The 12,547-nt window shown below is 39.1% G+C and overlaps 1 protein-coding gene across 3 annotated transcripts in view; it reads right to left on the bottom strand.

The window, feature by feature from the left end:
* ANAPC1 (anaphase promoting complex subunit 1) overlaps nt 1-12,547 on the bottom strand; it is a 108,493-nt gene that overhangs the window by 38,883 nt on the left and 57,063 nt on the right. For all 3 annotated transcript variants that reach the window (XM_054728007.1, XM_054728008.1, XM_054728009.1), the window contains exon 28: nt 8,126-8,397. In XM_054728007.1, coding sequence (XP_054583982.1) covers nt 8,126-8,397 — 272 coding nt within the window. The remainder of the gene's footprint in view (nt 1-8,125; nt 8,398-12,547) is intronic.

Here is a 12,547-nt window from a genome sequence, read left to right as displayed (position 1 = left end):
TGAGGAATTATTAGGAATCTTTAAAAAAGTAAACTTCACAATAGGACCTGAAGAATGAGTATAAATTAGCCAGGAAAGTGGCAGAAAGGGGGGCCCTCAACTTTAGAAAGGGAAAATGTCAGGTGAGAGAACAACATATAAATGACTTTGAGGTGATCCAGAAATAAACCTTCACATGGATGGTTGATTAACAAGGGTGCTGAGACAATCCAATGGGAAAAAAAGTCTTTTCAAAACACAGTGCTGTGGGAGAGTGTGAGTGAGGAACCCATAGAGGAGAGTGTAGACGTGTGTGGTGTGTGTGTGTGTATGAGCTAGGGTCAGTTAGATTCTGCAGGTCTTCCAAGGGGCTGCCTAACCGGGCAGTCCTAGACAGCGGAGCCCCACGCACAAAGCGGACACATCTCCACGGCATTGCGGACGCGGAGACCACGCCATCTTGAGAAACAGAGCTGCCTGAGACTCGGATCCTGGCTTCTGACACAAACCAGGACCCTGCAGCCACTGGGGACAGAGAACTGCTATCACAGCTTCAGACCAACAAACAACAAGAATCCAGACGTCCCGGCAGAATTCCGTGAGTCAAAGAGCCTACCCCCTCCCCACAGGCGCGCAGACAGCGCCATTTTAACTGATAGACCCGCCCCTCGCCCAAGCTGCAGAGCTTTGCGCAGGGACTCGCTCCCCCTTAGGGAATTTGGCGCGTGGGACAGAAGCAGCTCCCCTTCAGGGAAATCTGTCAGTGCACACAGAGGGCTCCCCTTCGGGGAATTTGGGGGAATTTGGCTTGCGGGTCACAGCTCCCCCTTCAGGGAATCTTAGAGCATGCACAGAGGGGCTCCCCTTTGGGGAATTTGGCGCGAAGGACAGACTCCGCCCCCCTTCCGGGACTCTGGGAGAGTGCACAGAGCCAGCTCACCTTCAGGAAATTAAGAGTGTGCGCCCTAGCCGGTTTGGCTCAGTAGAGAGAGCATACACAGGTCGCAGCTCCACTTCAGGGAATTTGGCACGCCGGACACAGCTGCCTGGGATCCCTGACTCACAGCGCATTCACACTAAGAGCCAGCGACCCCAATTGTTGGTGCATGCACACATAGGGACCCTGAGTCTCAACGAGAAACCGCACAAGGCAACAGAGACTCTGACACTCGAGTCTTGGTGCAGACACAGGGAAACTCTGACTCCTGGCACATGCTAAGGATCTCATTTTCGGCACATACCAACAGTGTGGTGCAGACAGGGCCCCTGAATCTAAGTGTGCACACGAGACCACACGGAACACTGGGGACACTGACTCTGGGCAAGTCTGGTTCCCACCAACCAAAGGCAGCCACACGTCCTAGTGTCAGAGCACTTCAGTGAAACTCGGGTGGAGCGAAGTCCCCACAGCACACGGCCCAGGTCCACGCAAACGGAAGCTTGAGCTTTCTGGTGATAGCCAGAATGGGGAAACGAAATAACTCACAGAGGAAAGAAAATGTGGAGTCACCAAGAAAGGAAATCAGTGAAACTGAAGCTTGCAACATGACCGAAAAGGAGTTTAGAGTAATGGTCGTGGAATTTATACATCGGATGGATGAGAAAATCAACAACTTATGCAAGAATCAGGAAGAAATGAAAAGTGATATAGCTACAATCAAAAATACCATGGAAAATTTCAACAGTAGACTACAAGAAGCAGAGGACCGAATTAGTGAGTAAGAAGATCAGGTACAGAAACAAGCTCAATCTCAACAACAATTGGAGAAAAAAATTAAAAAGCAGGAGGAAAGCCTAAGGGAGCTTCAGGACAACATGAAACGAAGTAACATGCGTATAATAGGGTTGCCAGAAGGACAAGAAGAGCAGCAGGGATTAGAAAATCTATTTGAAGAAATAATGACAGAAAACTTCCCAGATATGGGAAAGATAAAAGTTACGCAAGTACAGAGAGTCCCAGGCAGGATCAACCCCAAAAGACCCACACCAAGACATGTCATAATTTCAATGGCAAATATAAATGATAAAGAGAGAATCTTAAAGGCGGCAAGAGAGAGACAGAGAGTTACCTACAAAGGAACACCCATCAGATTGTCAAGTGATTACTCAACAGAAACACAACAAGCTAGAAGTGAATGGACGGAGGTATACAAAGTGTTGCAAAGCAAAGGACTGAATCCAAGAATACTATATCCAGCAAGACTATCAATCAAAATTGAAGGGGAAATCAGGAGCTTTGCAGATAAAAAAAGGCTTAAGGAGTTTATCACCACCAAACCAGTAATGCAAGAATTGCTAAAGGGAATACTGTAAAAAGAAGAAATAAACAGGTAAGAAGGAATATAGACACAAAAATAGATATGACCACAAACAAATACCTTTCAGTAATATCTTTAAATGTAAATGGACTAAATGCTCCAATCAAAAGATATCGAGTAGCTGAATGGATAAAAAAACACAACCCATATATATGCTGTCTACAAGAGACCCACCTTAGAACAAGAGACTCACACAGATTGAAAGTGAAGGGATGGAAAAATATCTTTCAGGCAAATGGAAATGAAAAAAAAGCTGGGGTAGCAATACTTATATCTGACAAAATAGACCTCAAAGTAAATGCCATAACAAGAGATAAAGAAGGCCACTTCATAATACTAAAGGGAGAAATCCAACAAGAAGAAATAATTCTGGTAAACATATACGCTCCCAATATAGGAACACCCAAATACATAAAAAAACTCCTGGAAGATTTCAAGGGAGAGATTAATAGCAGGAGACTTTAATACCCCACTATCACCACTGGACAAATCCTCTAAACAAAAAATCAGCAAAGAAACAGCAATCCTAAATGAATCACTAGACCAGATGGAATTAATTGACATCTTTAGAACATTTCACCCCAAAGCCACAGAATATACATTCTTCTCAAGTGCACATGGGTCATTTTCAAAGATAGACTATATGCTGGGTCACAGGCAAAGTCTCTTCAAATTCAAGAAGATAGAAATTATATCAAGCGTCTTCTCAGATCACAGTGGCATAAAACTGGAAATCAACTACAATAAATACAATCCAAAGAAATCAAACACTTGGAGACTAAACAGCATGCTATTAAACCATGACTGGGTCACCAGAGAGATCAAGGAAGAAATAAAAAATATCATGGCAACAAACGACAATGAAAACACAATAATCCAAAATCTATGGGACACAGTGAAAGCAGTCTTGAGAGGGAAGTTCATAGCTCTACAAGCCTATTGCAAAAAACAAGAATCAATGGTAATAAATTACTTAACCCTACAACTCAAAGAGCTAGAAAAAGAGCAGCAAGAAAAGCCCAGTGTAACCAGAAGGAAGGAAATAACAAAGATCAGAGCGGAGATAAATGACATAGAGACCAAAGAAACAATACAAAAGATCAACAAAACCAAGAGCTGGTTCTTTGAAAGGATAAACAAGATTGATGGACCTCTAGCCAGGATCACCAACAAGCAAAGAGAGAGGACCCAAATAAACAAAATCAGAAATGAAAGAGGTGAAATAACAACAGACCCCGCTGAGATACAAAGGATTGTTACAAAATACTATGGACAACTCTATTCCAACAAACTGGACAACCTGGAGGAAATGGACATATTCCTAGAAAAATATAACCTTCCAAAAATCAATCAAGAAGAATCTAAAGAGCTCAATAGGCCAATAACTATGGACGAAATTGAAGCAGTCATCAAAAAGCTTCCGGCAAACAAAAGCCCGGGGCCTGATGGCTTCACAGGAGAGTTTTACCAAACATTCAAGGAAGAACTAAAACCTATCCTCCTCAGACTATTCCAAAAAATTCAAGAGGAAGGAACACTTCCAAGCTCCTTCTATGAAGCCAGCATCACCCTAATACCAAAACCAGATAAAGACAACACAATGAAAGAGAATTACAGACCAATATCCCTCATGAACATAGATGCCAAAATCCTCAACAAAATTCTAGCAAATCGGCTCCAGCAGTACATCAGAAAGATCATACACCATGACCAAGTAGGATTTATCCCAGGAATGCAAGGATGGTACAATATCCGCAAATCAATAAACGTGATACATCACATAAACAAATTGAGAGATAAAAATCACATAGTCATATCAATTGATGCAGAAAAAGCATTTGACAAAATCCAACACCCTTTCTTGATAAAAACTCTCAACAAGGTGGGAATAGAAGGCTCATACCTCAACATAATAAAAGCTATATATGATAAACCCACAGCAAACATCATACTCAATGGACAAAAACTAAAAACATTTCACCTAAGAACAGGAACAAGACAGGGATGCCCACTCTCACCACTCCTGTTTGACATAGTACTGGAAGTATTAGCCATTGCAATTAGACAAGAAAAAGAAATAAAAGGTATCCAAATTGGAAAAGAAAAAGTAAAGCTGTCTTTATTTGCAGACGACATGATATTGTACATAAAAAATCCGAAAGACTCCGTCAAAAAACTAATAGACTTAATAAATGAATTTGGCAATGTAGCAGGATACAAAATTAACGCCAAGAAATCTATGGCCTTTCTATACACCAATAGTGAACTTACAGACAGAGAGACTAAAAAGGCAATTCCATTTACCATCGCACCAAAAAAATTAAGATACCTAGGAATAAACTTAACTAAGGAGGTAAAAGACCTATACACGGAAAACTATAGGACACTGAAAAAAGAGATAGAGGAAGACACAAACAGATGGAAGAACATACCATGTTCATGGATTGGTAGAATCAACATCATTAAAATGTCCATACTACCCAAAGCAATCTACAGATTCAATGCACTCCCCATCAAAATACCAACAGCATATTTCACAGACCTAGAAAGAACTCTCCAAAAATTCATCTGGAATAAAAAAAGACCCCGAATAGCCACAGCAATCCTGCGAAAGAAGAATAAAGTAGGAGGGATCTCAATACCAGATTTCAAGCTGTATTACAAAGCCACTGTTCTCAAAACAGCCTGGTACTGGCACAAGAACAGACATATAGATCAGTGGAACAGAATAGAGAATCCAGATATTGACCCAAACCACTATGCTCAATTAATATTTGACAAAGGAGGCATGAACATACAATGGAGTCAAGACAGTCTCTTCAATAAATGGTGTTGGGAAAATTGGACAGATACATGCAAAAAAATGAAGCTTGATCACCAACTTACGCCATACACAAAAATAAACTCAAAATGGATACAGGACTTAAACATAAGACGGGAAACCATAAAAATACTAGAGCAATCCACAGGCAGCAAAATCTCAGACATATGCCAAAAGAAATTCTTCACTGACACTGCCCCTAGGGCAATGGAAGCTAAAGAGAAAATTAACAAATGGGACTACATCAAAATAAAAAGCTTTTCCACAGCAAAAGAAACCATTAACAAAACAACAAGAAGGCCTACTGCATGGGAGAACATATTTGCAAATGGCATCACTGATAAAGGTTTGATCTCCAACATCTACATGCAGCTTATACAACTTAATAAAAGGAAGATAAATGATCCAATAAAGAAATGGGCAACAGACCTAAATAGAAGCTTTTCAAAAGAAGACAGAAGGAAGGCCAAGAGACACATGAAAACATGCTCAAAGTCACTAATTATCTGAGAGATGCAAATCAAAACAACAATGCGGTACCATCTCACACCTGTCAGAATGGCTATCATCAACAAATCAACAAACGACAAGTGTTGGCGAGGATGCGGAGAAAAAGGAACCCTCGTGCACTGCTGGTGGGAATGCAGACTGGTGCAGCCACTGTGGAGAACAGTATGGAGCTTCCTCAAAAAACTGAAAATGGAACTCCCATTTGACCCAGTAATCCCACTCCTGGGAATATATCCGAAGAAACTAGAAACACCAATCAGAAAGGATATATGCACCCCTATGTTCATAGCAGCACAATTCACCATAGCTAAGATTTGGAAACAGCCTAGGTGCCCGTCAGCAGATGACTGGATCAGAAAACTGGTACATCTACACAATGGAATACTATGCTGCCATAAAAAAGAAGGAATTCTCATCATTTGCAGCAACCTGGATGGAATTGGAGAACATTATGTTAAGTGAAATAAGTCAGTCAATGAAAGAAAAATACCACATGATCTCACTCATTTATGGGTAATAAAGAACATTATAATCTTGAACAAAAAGATAGATACAGAGACAGTAAAGCATCAAACAGACTGTCAAATTACAGGGGAAAAGTTAGGGAGAGGTGGGGGAGATAAGAGATCAATCAAAGGACTTGTATGCATGCATATAAGCATAACCAATGGATGCAAAACTCTGGGGGGTGAGGGCATATATGGAAGTGGGGTGGGGGGTGGCAATAGTAAAATATGTACACATATAATACCTTAATAAAAAAAATTGGGAAAAAAAAAACAAACAAAAAACACAGTGCTGTGATAAGTGGAGAGCCAAAGAATGAAGTTGGACCCCTTCTTTATAATACGTACAAATATTACTGTAAACTGATCACGTAACTCACTGTAGGAGCTAAAACTATAAAACTTTTAAAAGAAAACATAGGTGTAAGTCTTTGTGACCTTGGATTAGGCAATGACTTGGATACAACACAAAATATAGCAACCAAAGAAAGAAGAGGTGAACTGGACTTGGTCAAAACTAAAAACTTCTGTGTTTCAAAGATGCCATCAGAAAATGAAAAAACAACTGAAAGAATGGGAGGAAAACGGATAAATCTTGTATCTGTTAATGGACTACTATCCAGAATATATAAAGATTACAACTCAATAAGATAAACCAGTTAAAAAAATAAGCTAAGTATATGAATAGACATTTCTCCAAAGAAAACTTATAAATAGCCTATGAACACATGAAAAGATACTGAAGATCATTAGCCATTAGGGAAACGCAAAACAAAACCACAATGAGATATTGTGGAGAAATTGGCACTCCTAGGTACTGCTGGTGCAACTGTAAAATGGTGCACCCACTCTGAAAAACAGTTTGGTGGACCTCCAAAAATTTAAACAAAGAGTTACCATATGATGCAGCAATTCCACTTCTAGCAATTTGCCCATGAGAAATGAAAACGTAAGTCTACATAAAGGCATGTACATGCTTATACCACATTATTCATAACAGCCAAAAAGTAGAAATAATTCAAATATCCATCAACTGATGCAAGATAAATAAAATGCAGTATATCCATACAACAGAGCTTCTACTCAGCAATAAAAAGAAATTAAGTGCTGATATAAGGAGTAACATGGTCGAACCTTGAAAACATTCTGCTAAGGGAAAGAAGCCAGTCATAAAAGACCACATATTGTATATTCTATGTATACCAGTATGAAAGGTCCGGAATCAACAAATCCACAGCCACAAAAAGCAGATCAGTGGTTGCAAGGGGCTGGAGGGAGAAAGGAACAGAGAGCGGCTGCTACTGGATGTGAGGTTCCATTACAAGGTGGTAAAATGTTCTAAAATCTGTGAATTTACTAAAAACCACTAAAATGTATACTTAAAATAAGTGAATTTTGTCCAGTTGATGTGGCTTAGTGGTGGAGCCTTGACCCATGAACCAGGAGGTCACGGTTTGATTCCTGGTCAGGGCACATGCCCCAGTTGCAGGCTCGATCACTAGTAGAGGGGGTGCAGGAAGCAGCCAATCGATGATTCTCTCTCCTCATGGATGTTTCTATCTCTTTCCCTCTCCCTTCCTCTATTTTAAATCAATAAAAATATATTTTAAAAAACAGATGACTTTTTATGGCATATAAGTGGAAGAGTTTATGCCAAGAGGAAGAGTTTATGCCAAGGAGCAAAAATAGCCAGTCCCCATGGTTGGAGGGTGGTAGCAAGGGGGAAGAGTGGTACAAAGTAAGACTAGAGAAGTGAGTAGGATCACTAGGCTCTAAAATGTATCTTCAGAGCAACGGAAGACTATTACACAGTTTTGACCAGGGAAGTGATATATTCCAATTTACACTTTAGAAAGATTACTGTTTGCTATGAGAAGAATGGATTTACAAATATAATAATAAAGAAGGAAGAGCAAACAGAACAATTAGAAGGTACTGTAGCAGCCCAGGTGAGGCACTATCCCAAGAGCTGGGAGCACCACCTTTCTCACCTTCGTCAGATAGTCATGGATATTGAGAGTGGCCAGCTTGGTGAGGTGCCCATTCAGTCCCAGGGCCATGAGGAAGCCAGCATACTCATTAGCTAACTCAGCATGCTTGGGCTTATTGTAAACAATCCACGCCGAGTCAATCTGGGAGGCCGGGGCTATCTTCAGTCCGGCAGCCACACCATTATGAAAACTGGCCCAGCTTGTCATGTTGGGAGGCACATCAATGTTCCCACTGTTAAGGTCTACTGTTGTGTTCCGAGGAGGGGCACGCCCTATTCAGGCAAACAAATTTAAAACTGAGAGAATAGAAATATACAAAACCAAAGTTGTTAAATTTAGGTTTTTGAGAACAGAGACTGCTTTTTCTACATTTGAAATCCTTAATAATATTAGCTTACTATGAGTTCTGAAACCTTTATACATGTGAGTAAAAGTTGATGCAAGGTGGAAAAAACCTTAATTGCTTAAAATAATTAATTGTCCTTTTTGTTCAAATATATGGGGCTATAATAACGTAACTGATACCAATTTACTTTTATATAGATCTGATTAGGATACCCACTGCTTAAAAATCTTTCTTTCAAACAGCAGGAAGCTTATTAAAAAATAAAACAAAGACTAGTGTCACAGTTAAACTATATGAACAATGAATTCCAACATGCGGTTGGTGACATTGATGTTAAATATGCCACACCCTATTTTTCTCAGGGCATTAAGTGAAAATGACATTTTTAAAAGAGACTAGGACCTTTATAAATTCATTCTGCCTCTTATCTATGTCTGTCTATACATATAGTATAGATATCTAATTATATGCTATTGTTCACAACACTAAATTCATTCATAGTGCTATAAAAATCATCATTTTACAGACTTGAGTTATCCAGTGAACCATAAGAGTATGCATTAAATTTAAGAGCAACATAAATTAAATGATCGTGATGTTCTTTGAATTCTCTGAGTCTGGTTTTGATTTACCCCATTAATAGGCAAATATTAAATTATTTTTATATTTCTAACTCTAGCCATGACTCTCTCTTATATAAAAGGCCCATGGCCAGCACGCCGTAATGCCATCATAACAAAACGAGCAACAGCTCTCTTGGTGGGTGGGGCAGGGAGCGAGCTACTAGTGGCTGAGAGCTATGAGCAGTGGAGGGTGAGGCAGTGAGCTACAAACGGCGATGGGTGGAGCAGCCAGCTGAGGCAAGTGGAAGCGAGCTACTCACACACAATTTCGTGCACGCTGGGCCTCTAGTTTAAAATAAATATCCTAATATTACATAGTTATACAGTTCACTGGGTATTTGAAAATGCTATTTTAAAGAAGTTCTGAAAGTTATGTAAAATCAATTTTAAATAGATGCACAATATTTTACTTGGAGTTTTTGTATACATACACACATATACTCACAGAGACACAAGCACAAAGTAAAATACATGACTGAACTATTTGCTTTTTGTACCTACGAACTAATTCAAATGTTGGTGTCAGACAGCACTACACTGGTAACAAGTTCATGAGTTATACTCTTACTTTCCTTAAAAAAGGCACATTGATTACTCTTATAAAACAAGTAAACTTACTAAAATAGCAATTCATCATATACATAACCATAACATTTGCACACAAAATAAAAGGCAAAGGGTAAAGCAGTAAGAATTCAATGTATTATTCAATAAGCATAACAATATATGTAAGTACAACAGGCCTATCAGTGTGAGAGTAAAGGGACTATTTAAAAAATATTTTTTCCCCTAAATTAACTTATTATTAAATCAAGATTTTTTTTCTTAGGGGTGTCTACCAGAATGGCTAAAGGAATACAATTTTGGATTAATGTCATAAACATTAATCATGCAAATTTAACTAAATGTATTTTTTCTCAAAAGAAGAAGACAATGATTCATGTACTTATTTAATACTCACCCAAGTATTGCCACCCAGATTTAACCCTTTGCACTCGCTTGCTTTTTTCTCGATTCCTTTATTCTACTCGGGATTTAATTTTTTAAATACCCCAGATTTTACAAAGCACGGCAGTAGAATAATAAACTGGAGTTTCTTTTCATACAAACTTATTTATTTGGATTTTTTTATATTTCAAATTATTGATACATTCAAAGAGTAATTTTAATCTCGACATCCGAGTGCAGAAGGTTAATACTCTTTAACATTTGCCAATTTTGCATGAAATTCTTTTCTAATCCAAGCTTATTCTTTGAAAAGCTCCAAACATTTGAAAGGCTAATAAAATAAACACCTATATACCATGCCCTCCATCAAGACTCAACAGTTGTTCAGATTTTGACATAGTTGTTTATCTCTCGGAGAGAGAACAGTTAAAATAGTGAAGGTCACTCTGCTTGCTTTGCCTATCAATGAGTTGGATGATGGGCTCTTTACTCAGCTTGTCTCATTTTCTGCAACCACTAAAAACACAGTTCCTTACAAATCTGAGGAGACCCTATATTTTTAAATTTACATAACTTGAAATATACATTTTACACAAGTCTCATAAAAACACATGCACTGCACTTTAAAAGATTTTCAAGGATAACTTTGTACACGATTGCCACCTATAGAATACATTCAAACTAGTATCAGGTGAATGGGCACTATAAAACCCATTATAACCAATAACAATGGGAAAAGAACATTCTCATATCTGGCAGAAGTAAAAGCTCACGCAGCCAATCATGTGCCAATCTGCTACATCAGAGCCTTAAAATCTTGTTTTAGGAGTTCTTCTAAACAATTTCTAAACAAGTAAGATGAATACACCCCAATATATACTTATAATAGCAAAAAATAATAATTTCCAATAATACCAGTCTGTTTATATAAATTATATTTCACTAAATGAAATACTCTAGAAAAAGAAAATGAAGTTGTTAATTAAAAATGTGTATACAGCCTGGCCAGTGTGGCTCAGTGTTTGAACACCAACCTATGAACCAAGAGGTCACATACAGTTTGATTCCCAGTCAGGGCACAGGCCCAGGTTGTGGGCTCAATCCCCAGTAGGGGGCGTGCAGGAGGCAGTCTATCAATGATTCTCTCTCATCATTGAGGTTTTTAATTCTCCCCCTCTCCATTCCTCTCTGAAATCAATAATATGTATATATATATATATGTGTGTGTATGTATGTGTGTGTGTGTGTGTGTGTATACATATATATACACATATTTAAAAATGTGTATATAGCCGAAACCGGTTTGGCTCAGTGGATAGAGCGTCGACCTGCGGACTGAAAGGTCCCAGGTTCGATTCCGGTCAAGGGCATGTACCTTGGTTGCGGGCACATCCCCAGTAGGGGTTATGCAAGAGGCAGCTGATCGATGTTTCTCTATCATCGATGTTTCTAACTCTCTATCCCTCTCTCTTCCTCTCTGTGAAAAATCAATAAAATATATTAAAAAAAAACAAACAGTTACAGAATGCACAATTATACATTTAAAAAAATGTGTATATAATATCTACATACATACATATACACAGTTGTATCCATAGATATACTAGATATGGAAGAATGCTCATTATATAGTAAATTTTAAGATACTGTAATTTCTAAAACAGATTTAAATTTTCTGATAATTAAGCAAATATAAAATTATAAAATTCAGAAACATATATACCAAAATGTTAACACTAGTGGGACTTCAGCAAGTTAAACTACTGTAATATTTTCTAGTTTTTGTACAAGGATCATCTATATATATAAAAACCTAAGCGACTGAGCAACCAACCGACCAGTTGCTATGATGCGCACTGACCACCAGGGGGCAGATGCTCAATGCAGGACCTGCCCCTTCGTGGTAGGTGCACTCCCACAGCAAGCACAGCTCAGATGACCTTTGGGCACCCGACACCAGGCTCATGGCTGGTGAGCACAGCTGCAGCAAGATGAGCCTCTCCCGCCTCCAGGGCACCACTACCAAGCAGCAGCGGGTGGCAGGCGCAGCAGGGCCTGGATGAGCCAGTACGGTGCCCAGTCTGGGCTTGGGCTCCTCTCCAGCCACCTGCCACTTCAGCACTACTACACACTTTGGGGGATGTCAAACTGCCGGATTCGGTCCAATCTTTGTAGGCCAGGCCCCGAAAGGATCGGGCCAAAACCAGCAGTCCAACACCCCCCTAGGAGTCCTGGATAGCAAGAGGTCACAGGCCAGCCTAAGGGACCCCACCGGTGCATGAATCTGTGCATTGGACCTCTAGTATGTTCATAAAAGACATAAGACATTTTAAGACTAAATACTTCTACATATTATACTTCATGATTATTTAATGTTTAATGTTACCATTATCCATTATATATTTCTAAACTTTCCCAATTACCATTCTATATCTTGAAATGGTCTCATTAAAAGCAAAAATTAGTAATGGGATACGTTCTATTTCCCTCAACGTTTAGTCCAAT

The sequence above is a fragment of the Eptesicus fuscus genome, chromosome 16, assembly GCF_027574615.1.
Source record: "Eptesicus fuscus isolate TK198812 chromosome 16, DD_ASM_mEF_20220401, whole genome shotgun sequence".
Taxonomy (NCBI): domain Eukaryota; kingdom Metazoa; phylum Chordata; class Mammalia; order Chiroptera; family Vespertilionidae; genus Eptesicus; species Eptesicus fuscus.
This window is presented reverse-complemented; position numbering and strand designations above follow the sequence as displayed.